The sequence below is a fragment of the Astatotilapia calliptera genome, chromosome 1, assembly GCF_964374335.1.
Source record: "Astatotilapia calliptera chromosome 1, fAstCal68.1, whole genome shotgun sequence".
Classification (NCBI taxonomy): domain Eukaryota; kingdom Metazoa; phylum Chordata; class Actinopteri; order Cichliformes; family Cichlidae; genus Astatotilapia; species Astatotilapia calliptera.
In genome coordinates this window covers 22,350,716-22,374,172 of record NC_137422.1, presented here as the reverse complement: position 1 = coordinate 22,374,172, position 23,457 = coordinate 22,350,716, and the positions used below count along the sequence as shown (strand labels likewise).

Here is a 23,457-nt window from a genome sequence, read left to right as displayed (position 1 = left end):
GGAGAAGAGGTTGCTCCACATAAACACCCCCTCCTCCTCACCCTCATTCCCTCTCTCCACCTCTGAATCTCATCAGAAATAGCCATGGGGTGTTGTCTTTGTGATGAGGTAGGGAGAGAAATAGGGAGTCAGAAAATTACACTGCAGCTTAGTACTGATTGATGCAGTAATGTTTGCAGTAATGTATGCAGCCATGCAGCGAGCCACCTTATTATGGATTAGACCTCTTCCCTTTTCCAGCAGTCGCGTCCTGCATTACAGAGGACACGCACACAGCTTTAGAAACACCTTCATACACACACACCTCTTTAGCCGCATCTGTTCTGCTTTTATTATTCTGTTTATCCTGTTCAGCCCACGGTGGTGACTTTTTTTTTTTGCATGTATCATTTTCTTTGTGTCTAAACGGTGATTCAGCCTCAGTCCGTTTGTTCTTTCCCCTGTCTCGTCGCACTTTCATGAACAAACATACACACATCTTCACTCGTTGCCTCCCTGTATTTATTCCTCTTTCTCGCTAAACCCTAGGAGTCATCATTAGAGTGAGTTGCTAATGAAGTCATTATCAAATTTCGCCTGTTTAAAACAACACAATTAGTACCAACGCCTTAATGATGTTTGCAAGTTAAATGCAAACTAATTGCTTTTTCCCCTCCATTTCTCTGTCTCATTTCCTCTCTCCTGGCTTGCTGCTCAGTTGGAATAAAGAGAGTAAATGAATCACTGAAGTGTTTCATGGATGTGGGTGTGTTTGTGGGCGCATTTTTTCTCGACCGTGTTACAAGTCTGTGTGATTTATTATTTTTACCCCGAGAGACATCTGTTACACCATTCCTTATTTTTGTAATGCATCATCAGCCAGAGGAAAAACAATATTATCCAGTCTGGGATATTGTACTCTGGAGTCTAATAATCTAATGTACACTAGAGCCGGTGTCATTAAAGTGGCAACGGAGCTGTAGGAAGATGGTAGGTACACATCTGTCTCTCTCTGAAACCCCACTGGTGCTTGCATTCTATCCCACCAGCTGCACCAGTGCAAAACACACACATACAGGAGTACGGCACACACTCACACATGCTGTCCCATAGGTTTTTCTGTTGGAGCTGTGATGATCCTACCAGCAGGAGGCAGAAAGGAGAAACACACAGTGAGCTACAAGCATCTTAGACACATTTCTGCAATAAGAAGCCCATGGTAGCACAGCTCTATTTATGTGTGGCAAGCACAGAGAAGCCCTTTTCCATGGTGTGTTCAAGGTGGGGCAGTTGCACCTACATCTGCTGGTCTGTGTGAAAGGTGAAGAGCTAGAATGGAGCAAAAATGTTGTTTCACTTTGATGCAAGCAGAGCCAACATAGAGATAGATGCTGTGTTACGTCTCGATTCTGGCATGTCAGCGCGCCACCTGAAAGCACACGCTGGAGTGACAATGTGAACAAGCAAAGTCGTCTTAATGGTGGGGTGCGTTATAGTAGCGATCTCTCTGAATGGGACTGCAAAGACTAACCGATAGCTAGGTGACCGTTACAGGCAGATAAACAGACTGCAAGCCTTAAAGTTTCTGTTCGGCACAGAGTAATATGTGGCCCTGACAAACCTAAGGATAGACTTGTCTTTTTTCAGCAGCCTGTAAGCCAGTTAAAGTTGACCTCTGTGCCCCTCTCTCTCTCAGATAGAAAAGCCATATGCGGGCTCTAGAGAAAGACATGAGACACGGATGCTAAACAGTTCCCCGGAGCTCCAAAAGCTCTACAAGTGCCAGTCTTGCATGTGTGAAAGTATCCTTTTGTTCTCAAGGACCCAGTGATACACCATAATACCCAGAGTGCATCTGCAATGTGCCTCCAGGTATGAGATTAGCTTGCCGCGTTCATAAATGGCACATTGAACAATAAAAATAAGGAGTTAAAAATACTACCATTCCCAGTAAGTTACCAGTTGAATTCCTGTCTAAAAACAAAAGGTGGAATTCCAGGTCTTAAAAATTAGTGTTTAGACGTGATCTGGTCATTTCATGAATGCTTGTAATTTTGATAAAAAGGTTACTGCTCATTAATTGGGCTGAAGGGAAGGAACGGTGTGTTTGTAAGCAACAGTATAATGAACAGAAGCTGTGTGTAAAGGCAGATGTTTGAGGTGGCATTTGGCACCTTTCTGGAGATGATGCAGTTAGTTCTGTAACCACCTGGACAATTAGAAAATATTTGTAATTTTGCCTCTGCAGTGGATTTTAAATCAAATAATCAAGATGTGATTGAAGTACAGACTTTCAGCTTTATTTCAAAGGATACAACAAAAGCAACAAAAGCATTGCATGAACATTTTGGGAATTACAGACATTTGTAAATGTATTAATCCATTTTCAGGAGCGCAAAAGTAATTGGACAAAAGAATATCAGTTTAATTAAAAGATTCTTTCTTGGATACAAATCATTTGAAGTCAGTGACTTCTCAAAGTCTGTAAGCCATGGACATCACCAAGTGTCCCTTAAAATCCCCTGCCACGCAGCCAACTTTGTTGCAGCCAACTTCAGTTGCTTCTCATTTTTGTAGGTCTGTAGCATACTGACTTCAAAATTCACTTGCTACTTGTTTCAGCACATACATCATCAATAAACTCCATTGACCCAATCATAAATGGCCATGACATGACCTCCAGCAGGTTTGACAGATGTGGTAAGCTTTGGATCAGGGGCAGTTTTTCCCCTCATCCATTCTTTTCATATTGATATGATATCATCACAAAATTTAACTTACAGTACAGTGTTATTGTAATTTTAAGCATTTAGTTATATGCTGAGTATTGCAATAACATATTGAGATATATTCTGATGTCATCAGCTGCAAAGCATATCCCCAAAGGTGAGTTTTGTCTGTCTGTTTTATCTGAAAGGATGAAGTTCTCGGTCCGTTCCTCTCACTTCAGTCATTTTTATTGCTGCTAAAGGTTGCTAAGCAGTCAGTCTGAACAAAGCTGTCATTAAAAGCTGTCATGTATCTTTGTTATGCGCTTGACAGACTGATCTGTTTATTTTACGAATGAGTCCATCCTAAATTAACACAAACATGTGGAACACTGTTATGGGTATTTTCAGCAACAGGCAGCAGTCACCAGTCCTCTGAGATAATGAGCTGTTTATAGTCATATGAATCCAAACAGTGTGATGTCCATGCTTTGTGTTACTTCCTTGGCTTAACTTTATGTTACTGTCTAACATTGGTGCACGAGATGGGTGTTCATCTTCGTAATATTCCTAGTTTTACTTTGGTACAACACTCATTGTAAATCCCATGTGTCATATCTGTCTCTGTTGTTCCTTTCTTGGTTAAAAATTCCAAACTAAGTCCATATGTTTGATTTAAACATGGACAGCTTTTTTTTTTTCCAAAATTTCTTTATCAAGTGCCTCTGTCTTGCATGAATTTTATTATTCTACTACTAAAAGATTGGGCGGCACGGTGGTTAGCACTGTTGCCGCACAGCAAGAAGGTCCTGAGTTCAATTCCGCCATCAGGTATTTGCATGTTCTCCCCATGTTTGCGTGGGTTCCCTCCGGGTACTCCAGCTTCCTCCCACAGTCCAAAGACATGCAGCTTGTGGGGATAGGTTAATTGATTAATCCAAATTGCCCATAGGTGTGAATGCGTGAGTGAATGTGAGCGTGAATGGTTGTCTGTCTCTGTGTGTTAGCCCTGCGACAGACTGGCGACCTGTCAAGGGTGTGCCCCGGCTCTCGCCCTATGACAGCTGGGATAGGCTCCAGCACCCCCTGCAACCCTGAAAAGGATAAGTGGATGGATGGATACTACTAAAAGATGTAATTTGCAATTTATGTAAGAAATTATTTATAATTAGTGTCCCTGTATTGATATAATATTGCCATGCAAAAAGATTGTGATACTACATTGTATCAGCTTTTCTTTCTTCCTCCTGCCTTCCATCCCTATTAGTCAGGTTCTTTTCGATGTTTTCATTGTATCTCTGTAGACCTTGACAATGTGATGCCTACCTCTGCTAGTGTTCTTGACTTGGTTGTGTTGTGACGTTTTCTTAACCATGGAAATAATTCTATGATCAGCCGCTTTAGTTGTCTTCTGTGGTCTTTCATATCTTCGTGTAACAGAGGGTATCTTCAGAGTATGGGAGATGCATGTATGGAGATGTATTACAGAAAGACTTTGAGCTACAAAAAGTTTAAAACAATGTTTTTATAAGTGACAACTTAAACTGCATGCGCTGAAAATATATGAGAGATGGAGACTGAACTGCAGGTTTTCTGTGCATACATTTGTATGCATCACTGGCTTTATCTACTGTAGGAGTATCTGCACATACACAAGCCTGTAGCGAGACAACGAGGAGGCATCATCTCAGCGCATGGATGGTCTAAAGTGGAACGTCATGCTGAGGGAGAAAGATGATGGTAGAGACCAGTAGGAGAGAAGGTCGAGGTGGCTATAGGTCTAATCTGGAGCTCACCTCCATCTGTGATTGAAGTGTGGAACTGCAGCTTCTCACATACTTACATTCACAGTCATTTTCTTCTAACCTACAAGCCTAATAAACAGACTCTTCTTGTAAGAAGAGTATCCGGATATCTCCGTCAAATGCAAGACCTTATTAAGAATACTGAAACATTGTTCCTTTGTTTTCATATGAATCCAACACAGTTAAACAGTTGTGATGATAACAAAATATAAAAGAAGATTTTTAACAAGGAGTGCTGGATATACCTAATGTACCTGTTTCAATTGCTTATTAACACAGACACTCATATGGCTGCAACTCTGTGCATTTAGGCATGTAGACATGGTCAACACTGAGCATCAGAATGGGAAAGAAAGATGATTTAAGTGATTTTAAACATTTGGTGTGGTTGTTGAAGCCAGACGGTCTGGGTATTACAGAAAGTACTCATCTGCTGGGATTTTCCCACACGACCATCTCTTGAGTTTAATGGTGTGAAAAGAGAAAATAGCGAGTGAGCAGCACTTCTCTGGGGGAAAATGCCTTGTTGATGTCAGAGATAGGAGGAGAATGGCCAGGCTGCTTCAAGCTGCTGTAGTAGTAACTCAAATAACCACTTGTCACAACTAAGGAATGCAGAAGAGCATCTATGAATGTCAAACCTTTAAATATTGTAGATGGGCTACAGCAGCGGAAGACCACACTGGGTGACACTCTTGTTAACTACAAACAAAGTGTGGCTACAATTTGAATGGGCTAACCAAAGTTGGGCAATAGAAGATTGGGTTGATAAGTTTCATTCTCTGCTGTGAGATTCAGGTGCTGGGTGAGACACCAGCATGGATCCATCCTGCCTTGTATCAACAGTTCAAGTTGTTTGTGGTCATGTAATGTTGTGGGAGATATTTGCTTGGCAAGACTTGAAGTCCTTAAGTACCAACTGAGTATAGTTCAAACCCCACAGCCTATCTGAGTATTGCTGCTCACCGTGTCTGTCCTTTTATTATCATCTATCCATCTTCTAATAGCTGCTTCCAGTACCTCCTTTAACATATCCTCTGTACCATAGATGTAATATCTATATTGTGTCTGGTTTCCTTTTGTAGTATCCATATATTCAGAGTTCCTTTTAACAGTCCAGTTCTTTGTTTCTACTGTAAAGCATTTGAATGACTGTATAATTATCAATTATCATTTTTATACCGTATTCCAACACTTCTATTTTATTAGTATTACAATAACAAGGACTTAATGCTCTTCCATGCCAAATAAGGGTGGTTTGTGCCCATCACTGGGAAAGGCCCTCAGCATTTTAAGACCATGCCCACAGCAGTGACTAATTGTTTGTTGTGTCAGTGCTCGTCGTGCCCGTTTGCCTTTAATGGAGTGTAGTGTGGTGATCCATCAGGCTGTCGAGCAAGCCCCGTGTCAGTTGAAGTGGCTGTGTGTCAGTGGGGCGAGCGTACCGTGCAGATGTGATTTACTGCCCTGCTTGTTGCGCCGCCTTGCACCTCTGCTCATAGCCATGCAGTGCAGCCCATTCCTCTCCTCTTCTTCCCTTTCCTCTCCTCTCACCTCAGATTGATTACCAGCGCAACTGCCTCATGACACTCGCCATCCTCTGGCAACCTTTTAGTGCCATTTTATAGATGGTTAGCACACCTCATTTGGCTATTTATACATCTGTAAGTGGCCATGAAATATAGATTTGTCTTGATGGGTGTCAACATCGGAGCTATGGAAGCAGAGCTCGGTGACACCTCGTTATTTTAATGGTGTGAGATGAAGGGGCCACACGACAGGAGTAATTTTAATACACGGGCTAAATGATACTGTTTTTATTTTCATTTAATGTTTGCACTCATATTTTACTCTGAGCAAAAAGGCTCTTTTCTTGCAGTATTTAGTTGGTGCTAAGAGGTGTAACGATGATGAGGCTGGGAAGCAACCAAGGATGGAAAGGAGTATACACACACACACACACACACACACACACACACACACACACACACACACACGTAAAAAAAATCTACATATATTCTATGTGAATCATGAGGTGGTTAACAGTAACATGATATGTGACCTGTCATACACACACACGCACACACGTATTTCAGCCCATTCACAGGCAAGGGTCTCATAGGTAATTAGGTGCTGGCACCCACTCAGTGTGATGTGATGGTTAATTGAATAGTTAACACATCAGAAGCAGGCCTGTGCAGATTGGAGGTGACACCTGTCAGAAAGCTGTTCTCTCCCTGCCCAGGACATTTCCTGCTCTGCCTGATACATATGTCATCTTTGTGGAAATACCAAATTAGGGGCAGGTAACTGAGTGAGTGCAGTTCAGCAGGTGTGGAGATAGCTTGGGGGTGGAAGAAGGAAGGCGCTCCTCTGCTCTGTCCTTCAAGAGAATTTGTAAAGCTCAGGGCACCTGTCCTCACTTCACCTCAGGCCATTTCCATGGTTATGTGACAGGAAAGTGACAGCTCCTTGTGTTTGTGTGTGTGTGTGTGTGTGTGTGTGTGCGTGCATGTGTACGCAGGCTCTCCCCCAGAGGTGTGCTCAAGGCATCCAGCAGTGGAGTACGCATCGTGCAAACGCAGGGCCACCTGAGTGGAAGTGTCCAGATTCAGGTAAAGACAGCTGTCTGGCAGGTAGACTGACATTTGCCAAAAAAAGAAGAGCTTCTTATCGAACTACTTTCTATCCTCAAAAATTGTAAGAGGTTACATTTGCTCAGGCACCTTAAAGAGAAAAGGGGATCGGCTGCAGGCAGAGGTCCTGTTAAGGGGCAGTGCAGTCAAATGGAGGTAACAGTTCTAGATGAGAGGGTTAGCACAAGGAGCAATAGCCTAACCAGTGAGGCAGGTACCAACTGGGCACCTTACCTCCAAATGAATTGAGCAATTAACTCACACACATGCACTCTGACACACTATACTCATTATGTCCTCTCACTTCCTCCGCAGGAGTGCAGTGGATGGAATGAGGGAGCAGACTCATGGATCTGTTGAAGACAGTAGCGTTTCTATAGAAAAGAGCTGTGCATGCACAGTAGCAAAAGCAAAGAGGCCTGATTGGGAGTACTCCATTGATGCAACACACAGTGGCACAACATATTCTACTGTCAACCCACTGAGGTTTGCACAGAAGCTCAGACAAGACCCCTGCAAAGACCCAGGTCAGGAAAGGCAGTGCAGCTCATTTCTGTTTGAGAAAATGTTGTCATATAGTTCCCAGTAGTTTGTGTCAAATCTGCAGTGGTCCAAGGCAGTATGCTTATGTGTTTAGGTCAGCTGTGACACATCACATTTCATGTTGTTCTAGAATCTTCTGTAACTTATTTATATCAATAACTTACTATCCTGTCTTAGTGGAGAGGTTTTTCTTTAAAAGAAGCTATTAAACTCCCAAATAAAGTAATGACAAAGACATTGAAACAGAGAGGATGATTGATCATGTTAGAAGCTGGGGACTTGGGGATAAGGGAAGCGAATGACAGTGATAAGTTTTGTGTCCACTCAGCTTGTCTCCAACCCTGGTTTTAATATTTTGTGAGAAACATTCACCTGAATGTTTCTCACAAATGTCCCATGAGTTTCAGTTGGGGCCTTTTTTAGGTAATGCATTCTTCGTATATACAAAATATGCCTATCCTCCCAATGCAATGGTGCACATGGAAAAAGAAATATATATGCAAATAAAGACACTGAAGCTGTGGTCAAACAGATACTGAATTATTTCAAAAGGTAAATGCACCAGGTTGGGGGTCTGTTTAAAACAGGTCAGTGAATTTTTTGTAAAGACTTTGGAAACCACCTTTTTAAGTGTTATCCACGAAAAGGTTTCCAGCAATGACAAATGTTTATCTAGGATATGTGTTTGAGTGAAAGGTTCTATACATTAATTTTTGTATACATTTCTTTTGTAGATGTACATCTAAACAGGGATTTGCATGACAGGTGGGAGAGGTCTTTGTTGTCAGCATCAGCAGCCACAAGAGGAGCTGGCAGAAGTTATGACAACTGAGTAGCTCCAGGGCATTAACTGTGAAGCTGCAGGTATGCTGTATTTCATGCAGTATTATCTTGAGATTACATTTCATTTATATCTTATTTTATTCCTACTTAGTAAGAAAAACAGGAGGAAATGATCTTACTGTAAAGTACTTGAGGTTTCTGCTGTGGATCTCACGGATCTGTGGCAGACTGTTGTGCTACCACTGTGACTCATAATATTCCCCATTCCCCCCACACCCACCACCATTCATCCCATTCCAAACCATCCATGTATGTGTGTGGGCCAGTCACTCAATAGGCGGATCATTTAGGGTTGGAAGCCCCGTGTGAAATCAGATGTTTAACTGTCCAGCTGAAGCGGGACACGAGCATCTTAACCAGCACCTTGCCAAAGGTCTCGTGTTCAATCAACCGACCGGGGCTGCTGTGAGTATGCTCGCCACCTGCCAATAGGCATTAAGAAGGATTTAGTAATTAAGTGATAGGCTGAGGACTAAATTGGGTGTTTGTGGGCTGGTGAGCCACCCCAAGGTCCCTGCAGCCATGCAGATAGGGGATTCTAATTGCCAGTAATATTGATCAGCTCGGCGAGGGGGGTGCACAGGGAATTCACTAGCCATCGATTAGCTGTTACTTCACCTCGCTTGTCAATGGAAGACAGGGAGGTGAGCATTGGAAAAGCTCCAGGCTTTTCCCAGAGTATCCTTCACCACCAGTAGCTCCTGACACTTGCGTACACGGTCAGTGACACAGCATATTGTGATAGAAGTGCTTTCTAAACTCCTCCATAGCTAAATGATATCTCATAGGAAATCTAGAAGTAAAGCTGAAAACAGAAATGGGCTTTGCAGAAGGCTCACTAGCCTTTTTCCTCAAAATTAGTCTCTGTGGGTTTTTAAGGGCTCTAAATTGTCTCTGTGGTCCTCGTGTTGGAGGGAGAGAGGCCACTGAGTTTGCATACTCTCTTATATTTAATCCATTTCTTCACCTGGTGAAGAGATCCTGGTCAGAGCACTTGCACATACTTTTTTAATTCAGCCTCCGGTGACACATGATCATCAAAAAAATAGCACACATCTGGTACACAATATCATTATGGGCAGAGTTATTTAAAAAAGACTCAATAAATGTTAAAACATTGTCTGTTTCAGTCACACGCACACACACACACACACACACACACTGCGCTGTATTGATTTAGTTCCATGCACGACATACTTACAGCACTTAATTCCTGTGGTTGGGCTCAATAGAGAAGAAATCAATTAAGAGATGCGTGAACGAAGTTAATTTTAAGATCTTGATTTGTCAGTATTGAGTAAAGTTGGGCTTACTGTTAAAAAGAAATTATTGTCTTTAGGTTTTTTTTGTGTACATGGCTGTTGCCCTAACCCTAAGAGTTATGGTCACATTCCTGCTTAAAATGTTTTTGCTCCATCATATTAATTTCCAGTAAGGCTCACAGAACGTGCAGGTTCCAGCTTGCATTTCCAGTTCTGGTGAAATGATGTTTTATTTAATTCCCAGGGATCATTTGTACTTATCCAGTGAAAATATTGATCTCCTGTGTATAAAAATGGAGACGTCCTAATGTTTGTCTACCTTCCTTTTGGTATAACAAAATAAACTGTGCAGCTGCTTTCATATACTGTTTAGTGTTTACAGTCTGGGATCACTGCAATCAATGTTTATTAAGCTCACATTAGAAGCATCTTGTCGTATCCTTTTTAGGGACCAAGCACAAAGAAACTTCAGTGAAAGACAATATACCTAAGCAACTAGAACACACTCAAGTTTGTCTTCAGGCAGGGAAATAGCACATGTTTAATGTTAACCTTTCATCCATCGATTTTCTTAATTGGTGGAGCCTGTACCCACTGTCATAGGGCAACAGGTGGGGTACAGGCTGGACTTGTTGCTAGTCTATCATGGAGAACCTTTGTCAGACACACTTTGAATGATTGAGCAAATAATCTCATCCTATGTGCATGACAGTTAAGGATCAATGTATCATCAGTTTGACAGAGAACCAATCACAGTTCAGTATGGCACTCATGGGAATCAAATCAACTTGCAGTGTGTTATGGGACAGTCTTTGACACTTCCACTCTGCCACTGGCATTTTTGTAATTTGAGTCAACAAACTTTTTTTTTTTTTTGTAATTTGCTGTTTGACAATGTTTAGTATTTCAAAGCAATTTCAGGTAGTCTTTTATGTCTGTGCCGAAATCAAGTGCAGAAGCAGAAGCTGTGAGGTTTGCTGCCCAGCAGTCTTGAGCCTGAGTCATTTAGAGCCTATTACAAAGCATCAATATATTGATTGAAGCAAGTGTCTCAGTGTACTGCTCTGTAAACACACAGTTGGTTTGGCTGTGCATGTTTTATCTGCTTGAATCTTATCAGGATTTAAATCTTTTTCCTCTTCTGCTCCATTAATTGTGGCAATATTGGCTTTTGAACCGAGGATTTGAATCACTCCTCCTTTGCGGTGTTTAGCTTTGGGTTTCCTTTCAGTAATGTGTGCATTTTCCCCCCCCAGTTTTTTCCAGTTCCTTGTGATATTTCCACATACAGTACACAATTACTTTAAATCATTTTAATCCAAATGCTGTTTCTAAATTTAAAGGATGTACTTATGTACTGAAAACAAGCCAGGCAACAGGAATAACGGGTCAGAATAATCACTAAAATGGGACAGAGGGACAAATGAAGAAGACAGTGACTTTATGTGCTGTCTTACTGGAGTTATGAAGTTTTTGTTTGCTAAAGCTGCATCCAAACTGGAACCAAGTCACAACAACGAGGCGAGTAGCCACAGAAGAAAGTTAATGACATTGGTGACTTTACGTGGCTGCAGGTGAAATAACTGTTAGCAACATAAAGCGAGCAGGAACCGAAATAAACTTTTCTCAACTTCCAGGCAAAAAAACAATGACCGTGCAGGATACCATCGATTAACGTATGACCTGGTAATAACACGTTAACTAGGCATTTGGAGCCCCTCCAAAGTTATCCAGCCGTCAGCTTTGGTGCGACATGTGGGAAGCAAATCGCATCCAGTGAGCAGGGAGGCAGCATGGACACCCAAGTTTGTGATAACCTGAGAAGCAAGTCATCTAGGACAATAGGTCTATCTACTAAGTCTCAGAGGAGTGTGAATCTCAATGACCTCAACCTTAACATCATAGGTCAAGTTTTCTGAAAGTCTTATGAATGTAATGACTTCAGAATGAAGCGACACAGGATTTTAAAATTCCTGCCATTGGTACATCTACTAGGACTTAAGAGTACCGTAGTATTTTTAAATCAAACAACCAAGACATAATTGAAATGCAGACATTATTTAAAGGGGTTTGCCAGAAATATTTCATTAGCTGTTTAAGAGTTAAACATTTTTATTAAAAAAAAACAAAAAAAACTTGACATCTAATTAAAAAGCAGGTTCATGGCCTGTTCTTTTATTTTAAGTTAAAAACTAAATGATTTGGAATTGAGCTGTTTGATTTGCATGTAGTGTCTGTTTACTGGAACAATATGAGGCTTCAATGGTACAGGATAAGCACTATATGGACAAAAGAACTGGATCTACTTATTACACATAGAGGAGCTCCTCAGCCATGGAAAAGTCTGCCGTGAAGCTCCTGGCTTACAGTTTTTGCGCTGATGTTGATGGCAGAGAATGTTCCGAACTCAGAGCATTGTTGACTTTTACACACTATACGCCTCAGCGCTTGTCGGCCTGCTCTGTAACTTTATGTGGACTGCTACTTCACTTCCACTTTGCAGTAACATGACTTAGCTGATCTTGTTGCAGTATTGGCAGCAAATCGCAGCTTCAGACAACGTCCCAACTCCAACGCCATCTGTGAATCTAATTGCTTGCAAACATAAAGAGACAGTCCTGACAATTTACCACTTTTGTGACAAACAATGTTGTCTGTATTTATGTGTTTATCCATTGATGACGTTCACCATATGGCGAGCCATACGGTCGCATCCGAGTGTCTGCACTGTTTGATTTCCAAGGTCGTTTTGTGATCTCTGAAGGGGGATTGTTTCCCCATGCTCGTCTTCTGATTGAAGCCTAGCTAGAACCATTTATACACCACTCACAGTCACCCTCCAGCCATGCTCCCAAATTGAATTAGTTTCAGTCTGAATTTGTGTTTCAAAACTAGTAATTATTTTTTAACCCCAGAGGAAGCCAAGAGAAATGAGTCAGATTTTCTGAAGTCATGAAATTTGACGATATATGATTTAACACCAACCAAAGGGACACAAGCCTGAAGCACAGCAATTTACCAACCATTCATCTGTTAGCAAATTAAATCACACCACATTTGACATCTTTTGGAAAGTTGGATAAATCTGATGAAAAAGTTTTTCTCTCAATTACCATCAGAAATTAATCTCCTTAATCCCAATTTGATCTCTTTCATGCATATAAGGGGTATCTTTCATCTGCCCACCTATGCGCTTAAAATGTTCGCCACAGAGTTAAGATGGAACGTGACTGTAAAACTTAGTCCTTTGTGAAACTCCGGGATTCTGGCTCCATGAGATGAGAGAGCTGATTAGGGGAGATGAGGACAGAGGTGCGTAACTGACAGCCATCCATTATCTCTTTCTGTAGCTGGTAGAGGAATGTAAGAAGTCTCCGGGAGTGTGTCATAGAGCTGCAGAGTGCCATCCAGAGGTTGGTATGGTTCAGCTGCAAGCAAAGGTACAAAGCAGAGCCACAAAAATGTACCTCTGAAAATGTAAATCTTTCCTTTTGTTCCAGGTTTTTTTTTTGTTTTTGTTTTTTTTAATTTTTTCTTTTTTTTAATCAAATGATCCAATTTAGGAAGAGACAAACCCAATTTTGAGTCTGCTTATCTTAGTCATTCTCTGCTTGGAGGATGGCTTTTATAATTTCAAGACAGGCTTAATTTTGAGAAATCTAGAACAACTTTTGGATACCCTGCCTTTCTCTAGTTTTGTATATATTCCTCTATTTCTATTTTTCCTGTTTGTTATCTATTCCTGCAGTTTTATTATTTATAATTTATTCCTGCACAGTTGGCATGGAGCACCCATATTTTTGTTGTACATGTGCAATGACAATATTCTATTCTATTCATACACTGGAGCTTAAAATGAATAAACCTTTCATGTGGTAACCATATTCACCTTGGCTTAGTAAAATTAATGCGGAAGCTGTTGTGTGATTGCATTGGAGTTTAAGATGTACCTTATAAATTGGCCTGTCTGAGTGAGAGGCAGAGAAGAATCGTGGGGTGTCGAGTCTTCCCCGTGTTACGTCTCATCTGCAGCAAAGGATTTTCCAGCTGAGAGCGAAGGCCAGCAGGAGAGGGCTAGCTTAAAACTAAAGAGGTGATCAAAATACAGACCACCAGCTGACTCTAACATGACGATTCAGAGCAATCGCACTCGCCCAGAACTGCTCTCAGCATCCAAGCAGCCAGGACCACAGCTGATACTGATCAGGTCTAGTTACACACCAGCTCTCCCTTCTTTAAGCAGCACCTTGAGCTGCCAGTGCCCTACGAGCCCCAAGCACAGCAATGATGTGAGTGCTTTATAATAGCAAAGAAAAGGAGTCTCGTCTCGTTTCTCTCAACAGCGGTATCTTTTTAAGATGGCCAGAGCTGATGGAGGGGCACGATGCCAGCCCCTTGCAGAGCATTTTGGTCATTAGCGCGGACCGCACAGCCTGTTTCAAGTAGGCCTCCACAGGTCACTCTGTTCACTAATTGTACACTGCAGGCAAGATCAGATTCTGTTGTCAAGAAAAGGGGAGAATCGTAGCTTTGCCCTTCTGTGTATTCCTAAAGCTGATAAGATAATGAGGTCTTTTTCTGGGCTCAAGGCGTAAATGAGCAGTAGTATTAAATGGTTTTTTTCCCCCCCCACATTAACAGCTGAAGAGCGCATGGTTTCAGTCCACCGGAGACCTCAGTGCTGCATTTGTATTTGTTTTGTTAGTTTTATATTTGTTTTGGTCTGGACTTTTTTTTGTTGTACACATTGTTACTTGCTCTTTGCTCTTCAGTGCCATTCTTTATATCCATGTTGGTGACTCCATGCATGATTTTAGACGCATGTATTTTATTTCCTCCACGTGTGTGTGTGTGTGCGTGTGTGCGTGCGTGCGCGTGTGCGCCGAGTCCTGAGCCAGGAGCACATCTCCGGCTTATCTGGAAGGCCTGGCGTCAGCTTCCTTAAGTGCTGTCAATGTCACATGGTAAAAGCAGCTCTGCAGCCTCTTAATTAGTTTAGCAAAAGCATCCTTGTCATTTTGCGGTCAGTAAACTCCGTTAGAGAAAATTAAGTCCAAGCTTCTGCCACCTCGTCAACCCCACACAGCCAGCCCAACAACAACAACAACAACAAAATAATGATTATGTGCTGTGTACATTTGTGTGTTAGCTGTTTTCACTTTTTGCTTTTAGAAATAATTGCTGTTGGTTGTGTGGCAGCATCAGAGGAAGGGCATTAATGATTCTCACTGGCCGTGAGGAAGCACTGTGCCGCAGAGGGCGGGAGAGAGAGCAACTCATTTTCTACAGTACAACTAAACGTGTGTGTGTGTGTGTGTGTGTGTGTGTGTTTGGGTAATATATTTTTAACAGCTTCCTTACTTTGTTTAGTGCATATTGTGTCAGACTGTAACAGTTACGTCAATGGTATGTGCATACATGTTGTGACTTTAATGTGTGTGCATGTGGCGTGTATGTGCACGGCTGTCCTTTTTCACGGATTAGCTGGTGAATGCTGCAAGAGGATGATCAGACTGGGAGCACACCAGGGTTGCTCTGCGATCACATAGGGATTACGGGGGATATAGAGCTGTAGTTGATTCCAGGCCCGCCTCCAGTTAGGCTCATCTCCGCCACACTCCCCTCACACATACCACTTTAATTGCCTTTGCTTCTTTCATTACTTTTATTGCCTTTCCTCTGCTTTGCGTGCTCCCTGGGCTTGTGGAAAGGTCATTGTGATGGCGCTGGTGTGCTCACAGCCACTGACTCTCTGAATAGCAGGAGATGATGATGCGGAGGCTGAAGCTCGGCAAATGAGTGACACATCAGGATGGCTACTGACAGGCTGTGGATAGATTTTTGCCTTAAAGTCTATTAAAGGCTATTATAACAAAAGAAGTCTTTAAAGGAAGTCAAAACTAGGATCATAGTTTAAAATGCCAACTAATGTGTGACATTCATTAATCAGATTCAATCAGAATACTCATTTAATCACAGAAGAAAGAAAATGTTTTCTTACAGATGCTTAAATAAAGAACTATTCAAACATTTCAAAGTCAAAACAGTGCTATGTTGAGTATCGACTAATACAAGTGAAAAGGAGGAGGATTTATAAAGTTCAATGGCCGCAAATAGGAGTGATTTCTCGTGGCGTTCTGTGATGCATTGTGGTTAAATGAGTTCTTTTGTTTAAGGTGCTGTGCAACATGAGAGAGATGGTGGAGAGGGATTGTCCAGTATTGACGGTAACTCGGACAGGATCCTTCTTTCTGAAACCTTGGAAAACTCAGTCGAGCTCCACGCCCTGGGTTTGCAGATTAAAAAAAAAAAATAGCTGTGTATATATCAGTTTAAAATAATAAAGAAGTATTAACATTACTTTAAAAATGGTTATTATCCGTGTGCTAAAGGAGTCAGTGTGTTGGTGCAAAAGCATTAAAGAGTTGATGGCCCTTGAGACATGCTCGTGCTTCATTGTGTTCCCTGTGCACAACACCAAATTACTACTAATGTTAGTTTATTTTGTATACCAGCATTCTCTTGTTAATCCTGCTATAAAAACATGACACTTGCACTCAGTTAAAGTCTGTTGCTGTACTAGTTTTTTGTTGATAATTTTTATTCATTATTCTCTCGCATTGATTTGGGTCTTGCAGTTTTAAACATGCAGTGCAGCGACCAGGCCAGGTCTGGTTGCTGCACTGCTGGCAGTGTGGGAGTTGTGTGTCATTTTAATAAAGGTAATGATAGCATCTCCCAGACTCAGCTATGCCCTTAATGTCACTCTTATCACTGTAGGTCTTCTCAGTCCACATCATAACCAGTTTTTCTAAATGCTCCTTTGTGCCTCTTTGTGCCTTATTTATAAGACTTCACAGGCTTGAGTCTGGGGAAAAAAACCAAAAAAAAAAAAACCAAGGGTACTGCAGAGCAGCATCACTGCTATTCAAACAGCTCCTTGGGATTTTTATATTTTACTTGCCTCCTACTGCCTTTGTCCTTTACTCCCCATCTCTCGCTTCCTCTGTCTCAGTCCCAGTACAAGGTAGAGGTTTTGTGTTGCATTAGACTGTTCTCGTGTCCACAAGAAGCTTTCCACTGTCACCCAGTCAGTCCTGAAATTTAACCAAGTCTTCTTTATTAAACACTCCTACTCTTAAGATCTTTCTGAACTTTCGTAGTAATTGGTTTTTATCCCAACAATAGCTAATGCACATTTTATCGCATCCCAACGTTGCTGCAGGCAAACAAATGAAAAGCTGGCACTGAAACTAAAGGAGCAAAGAACTAGTCTACGCCAAGAGAGAGAAAGTAGAGATAGGAAAGTTATATTTATGTGGTTTATTCTCAGTTGAAACAGAAAATCAGTGCACCTTTTTCTTTGTGTTTACAGGTTCACCTGCAAGAGGGCGGGGAATCGGCAAATTGAGGTCAAAGCTACGCTCAATGAGAAGACAGCAGAGGAGAAGACCTAGGTACATCTATCCATCTGTTTCCTTCTGCTTATCAAATTCAGGGTCGCAGGAGGCTGGAGCTCATCCTAGTTGCCGCAAGGCAAGAGGTCGGCGACAACCTGAAGAGGTTTCCATTCTGTAGCAGGGCCAACAGATGACCATTCACACTCACACCTATGGCCAATTTAGAATCACCAATTAACCTAAGCTTCCTTTGAAATGTAGGAGAAAGCCTGGGTCCCTAGAGAGAATCCATGCAAACTTCACAGAAGAAAGGCCCCAGTTTGAAATCTCATTGGGGGTTTTTTCTTTTTGTTCTTTTTTTTTTAAATTCCAATACTTCTGAATAATTGTACTTATTTTGTCTTGGAAACTTCTGACATTATATAAAATGTGAACTTTCTCTAGAAATGAAGGCCAGCTCCACTTTTCACTCCCTCCCCCATAAAGCATTAAACAGTTGGGTCAATATGGTATCTACATAACAGTCTATTCTTACTGGGTTTAAATTTGATATAGATGTAAAGAAAAAGAGGTGATTTTGATTTGGCTTAAGCTGTGAAGGATCGGTAACTACGAGCATATAAAGTAAACACTTAATCGAACTACCTTAAATAGCCTTTTTACGCCAGATATTGCAGCTTCAGTATGTGAAACAGAAATAAATCAGAAGAGGTCATACGGTGAGCCTGGTGTTGAGCTACACTTTAGCTGATACTCTATATAACAGGTATTGCAGTAAATAGAGTTCAGCAGCATGATATCAGCTGACACCTGATTTGCTTCACCGACAAACAAGACCTTTTAGTGTTTTCCATTAAAAACTTGAGCAAAAGTTGTTGGTATGGTTGTCTGAGCACCACCCCTGCCAGAATATCCCTCCGCAAGTTAGTGTGCTTCCTTTCCTCTACATCCTCTCTCTGAGCTGACAACCAAGACATTGCAAACTCAAATGTGAGACAGCCCACGACCGGCTGAAAATGATACTCCTTGCAAAGACCCCATTTCTCTTCAAAATGAGGGGCAGCAAATCTATACAAGCCCCTCTCTGCTTTTGCTCCGGTTGACTCCAGAGACGGTGTCAGTGACAAAGAAGCAAGCTTTCAGATGGAGCACGAGTGTTCCTGGAGTGGCTCATCTGAAACGTGGGTCAATAGAAACACTCACCAGCACATCACACAAACTGAAAAACAAAGATGCTGTATAACTCCCCAGATTTTATTGGCTGTCATGTTGATTTTTTCTTGTTCTGGGATTAGCATAGGCCTCAGTGTGTTGGTGTGACTAATGGTCTGTGTTTTTCCCGGCTGTGAAATCAGCAGCCCGAGAGCCCAGAACAGCCTGCACAACAGTGTTTGAAGTCTGCCTCCCCCATGGGTGGTGCCTCTGGGTCCTGCTGCTAATGCAGCCCCAACATATTTCTGTCTCCGTCTCAGAGCGGGGGCTCTCCTTTACATACAGCCATGTTTAGCACTCCCCCCACTCCACTAATCTACCCCTCTACCCACTTTGTGTGCACCTCACTTGTGTGGCCCAGCCTTGACTGATGGCTAAAGCTTGTTAACACTGAAGACACATTTGTAGCTGGGAAATGTTAAGAGTGGCAAAGGGACAGGTGGTGATCAGAGGACATGGAAAGGCGGCGGAAGAGGTCTCACATTCCTGATGCAGTTTGAGCCTCCAGAGTTGGCAAACTTTTCCCCCACAACTAACCCAAGGACATTCTCTCCTCTTGCCAGACAGACAGATGAGTGTTGGTCGCTCTTAGTGTTCCCCAGGACCCCATAGGAGGCTTTAAGTAAACATGTCACTCAGCTATCACCATGGAAACTTGGGTTATTCCCTAAATATAATATGAATTTTATGTGTTGCTTGGGAAATAGTTATTTGGTGCTGGAATGGTATCTCCCAGATGAAGCCTCATTTCATTTTTCTCAACCAATATCACCTTGCTTCAAAGTAAGCCAGGTCTGTGTTGCCCGGTATTTGCCTGCAACACATTCTTATCTGACATCCTCTCAAATTGAAAGCAGGGAAATTGGGGCTGATTCAGGGGATACGTTTTTGGTGATGGAAGGACAGAGGGAGGGGAGAAAGATGTGAACCCAATCTGCTATGTGTTGACTGTACTGATTAGGGGCTTGTGCTAAGAAGAGCCTCTCTATCCCTTCATTCCTTGTGTTTACTTTGAACCCCACCGCCCTCCTCTACACGGGCATCACTGCAGAGTGCCCTCTCTATCCATCTCTTCTCCACTCCTCCATATCAAATGTATCACATGAGCCACAAGCACTACTTTGAATGCCATCTAGTACAATTAAAAAGATGACAGCTTAACTAGGGCTAGAAGGGGGTTTTTGCCAATCCATTAGGGAAGGTAGAGTAAGTAGAGTGATTAGTAATGTGAGGAGATGTATGACACATCAGAACCTTGACTGAGTTTAGGTTGGACAGCTGTGCATTTGTGCGTATTTGTGGAGAGCAGGAGAGTACAAATGCAAAACTGAGCCCATTAGGGGCTGCGGGGTTACTGGAGCAAAGTCCAGCTAATGTTTCGGGCCATTCAGAATGCCTGCGGGGAGCCGGGATTACAGAGCTGGTCTTAAAAGCAAAGCAGAAATACAGGGAATAATAATACATAGATAAATAAGGGATGGAATGGCATGGGAGAAGCTGGGAAAATAGCACATCTATTCTCACGCAGCATGTTTGTTTATTTATGGCGTCTGAAGGCCTGGTCTGGATGCAGGGTGGGGGGCTGGTGAAAGGCTTTCCCTCTCATACTCCAGCTCCCTAGCTTTCATTAAGTGTCATTACCAGTACTTTCAGAAAGCTGGCCAGGCTGAGACCTAACATCCCCTCTACAGATAGTTTGCCATGCATATGGATGCATTTCTGATCCCTCTTATCCACCACTGAGGAGGGGGAATTAGGCCAGCGAGGAGGAGAGGAAGGGGGGGTAAAGGGTGCATCCATATCTGACTTTAATGGCAGAGACGGAGCTATTACTTCAATTGAGGGACAGTATCCACGCTTGGCTTGTTTTTTGTATATGGTTATCAACACTGCAAGAATTTCACTTAAGATTTTCTGTTTTTATGACCAGAAAGGTCACGTACCCCCCATTTCTGTACAATCAAATGTGTTTTACACTCTTTAGAAGAGTTGCATTTTCATTTCAGCACAGTACAATGTACTCGCAGTGCTATTTTAAAATGTGCATTTCTAGCAGCGCGGTATTCATTAACAATTTGCTATTCCAGTTCACTTACTTTGAGAGCGTCCCCTGATTGATGGGGGGCTTGTTCTGTTTATTTGTATATCAGGGAATGAAAAATTCATATTGTGCGCTTTTCGAGCAGAAGTTATCTAGATTCAGTGTAAATGGTACTTGGGATTAGATTTTCACAGCAGATTGCTGTTATTAAGGAGAAAAATCCAGCTCCTTTGAGCAGTCATCTTCCTGGGAGGCAATCTATTTCTCTTTCACGCAGCCCGAGTGCTGGACCAGGCTCTTAATGCACTGAAGCAAAAGTGCTTCGGTCCGCAACCTTTCACGCCTTCAGCTCTCCTTTATGTGATTGAATAGTTAATAACTATGAGTCGCCTTTGAAAGGCGCGCCGTGGTCCTTCTGAGGCACTTCTCTTCTTTTTGTCTGTTTGGCTGCTGTACCTGCCCATTGCTCTGTCTACCTGCACATCTACTTTGCCCAGATGCCAAGTCAACTGATAGCCCACCCGTTTCTCCACCAGCTCCTTTTACTTTTATCTTTGTCTCTCCCCTGACTTGCCGCTTGTGTCTGGCTGTCTTGGTGTGCACATCAGAATTTTGAGCGCTGTGCATCAACATTTTTATTTATTTATTTTTAGTATTTCATCTCCTGCTTCTTCTTTCTCTTCACATTCACACAAACAGACAGACACACACTCCCTCACACAGCTCATTAGCCCATCCCACGCTCACAGCTCTAGCAGAATGTGACCCTGCCTAATTGTGTACCATGCTCATTTGTTCTCCCTGCGTGATGTGACGATTGCTTATTTATTCTCCTCAGGGCTCCCATCTCACATTAAAATGATTGACTCATTTCATTCACTGCACATTTTCAAGCTTTATTTGATAAGCTCATTTCCCTTGGCATTCAAATTCCTCCTTTTCCCATGCTTAAAAGTTATAATGTTACCGAGGCACGTTATTATTCATAGTCGGGATTGTTTCTTCAGCTAATTATCTGTGTTGGAAAATAATTTTGCACGTGCGATTCTGTTTATTCTGGTGGAATTGAGCAGTACAAAAGGGCAGACATTAACAATGCAGTTGGGATAGCTGAGGAGCCAATTGTGTACACAAAGTTGGCAGACGCGGTCAACAAGAAGCTTAAGAGGGATTGGGACGCTGTCGAAACTTGGCCAGAATAAGCAGAGCAAATTTGCATTTGGTTAGAATTTCCATCTGGTTAGAGACCTGTTTTACAAATGAGAAAGCCATCAACCTTTTTGTCCAGTCGTGTAATGAGGGAGTGTTTTGACACAAAAAGAACCATAACAAGTGATTGCTGATTGGGGATTTGGACAGCATTGTTACAGACGGATGTTAGCTCTTGTAGTTTAGTCAGCTGACAGTCGATGTTTTCTCCCTTCAGCTACTGTATATCGACCAGGCCTCGGTGACACAGCACCTGCTGGAGGCTTACGTGCTGTGCTGCTGGGTCACTTGAGAATAAGATTTGTGCAAGTGACAGGCTTAAAAAGACGTGACTGGCAGAGCTTAGTAATGCATATGAAGTATCATTTGGCGTGAAACAAACAGAAGGGTTGATTCTGTTCATCTAGATGTAGCGTTTTCTGAAAACGCTACGTCTGGATGAACAACTCTTTGGATTTCCTTGCCTGGATGGTTGAGCATGAATCAACACAAAGAGAAGGGTACACAGATTGTTTGCGTATCTACTACAGGATGATTCATTGTCATGTAATAATAATTTAAAAAATAACGCCCTTGTTATGTTCCTGAGTAACTCTCCACAGAGTAGTGGTTCACACATTCAAAAGATCTCTGGTTTGAGACCCGAAGGAGACAAAAATCCATGGAAGAGCTGTGTCAGGGAGGTTACCTGGCACAAACATCTGTATAAAATCAAACATGTGAGTTACTGTGACAAGGAAGTAGCTGAAAGAAGTTTTATGTAGCTGAGCATTTAACACTTGAGAATTTTTGCCTCTTTCAATGATGAGGTACTCTCACAGTTGGGTCATTTATTTTGGTAAGACTAAAAAAAAAAGTGAAGCAGCAGAAGCCAGGACTCCGTATTTTTGAGGGAGAAATACAGTTCAGGCTCTGAAAACACTGGATCCTTAATGAGAAGTCTGATTGTATATGTATGTCTCTTTCTTGTGCTTTTGCAGTTTTCGGTTAGCAGAGCAGAGAGCCGAGGGAGGAGGAGCATCACTGCGAAAACCTTTGCCAGCATTTGTCCATCCAGCAGCCAGCAGTCATGGCAGCTGGATGGAGGTTCAGCTGAAGAGCTTGTCCTTGAAGTTACTTCACCCTTAAGAAGGCAATTCTTGAAATGGACAGACTGCATCACTCCAATGTGAGGGGCCTTTAACATCTTAATGATTTTTTTTTTCAATCGTATACACTACCTATTTAAAGTAAATAGTTCAACAATTCTGTAATACCAGACTATAAAGGTGGAATATAAATGTTTATAATGTTTGATGTGTTTCTTTCCTTTCCTAGTCAGAATGTCCTGAATGACATTTTTCGTGTTGTTAAGTTGAACAAATTATTGGCTTAAAGTAATAATAATCTATATTTCATGGTTAAGTTTCTTTACACTGTTTTCTATAAAAGTGTAGCACTTTTGTTTGGAGTCACAAAAAGCATCTTCTCCTAGAGCAATAGACCCACAAGCCAAACTCCAAAATCTTAATGAGTGTACCCAGATAGACAAGAAATTGCATCCAAATAAAAGAATAATAAAGGCATCTAAACCGTAACAAGTCTGCCTTTGTTCTTCCACTCCACCCACCACAAGCAGGCATTGTTGCAGCTTTGAGGGCAGCTCTGAGAGTTCCATGCCCATCGGCCTTCAATCACATGGGATGTCTGAGTTTGACAGTATAAAGTCTTTCTTCTAGAATAAAATATAACCCCTAAGCAATAGTGGATGAGCTGTTAGTAGCCATGCAGTCCACAGGGATCTAGACCAAGCATGGTAGTACAGTATACACAAAGTGCT

The 23,457-nt window shown here is 42.0% G+C and overlaps 1 protein-coding gene across 1 annotated transcript in view; it reads left to right on the top strand.

Moving 5' to 3' along the window:
• The window catches only part of LOC113022710 (uncharacterized), a 29,026-nt gene extending 5,811 nt beyond the window's left edge, over positions 1-23,215 (top strand). Inside the window, exons 2-6 of the mRNA XM_080302928.1 lie at positions 7,444-7,655; positions 8,406-8,481; positions 8,517-8,535; positions 17,152-17,233; positions 22,619-23,215. Coding sequence (XP_080159054.1) covers positions 7,444-7,655; positions 8,406-8,481; positions 8,517-8,535; positions 17,152-17,187 — 343 coding nt within the window. The 3' untranslated portion in view covers positions 17,188-17,233; positions 22,619-23,215. The remainder of the gene's footprint in view (positions 1-7,443; positions 7,656-8,405; positions 8,482-8,516; positions 8,536-17,151; positions 17,234-22,618) is intronic.
• The last annotated feature ends 242 nt before the right edge of the window (positions 23,216-23,457 follow it).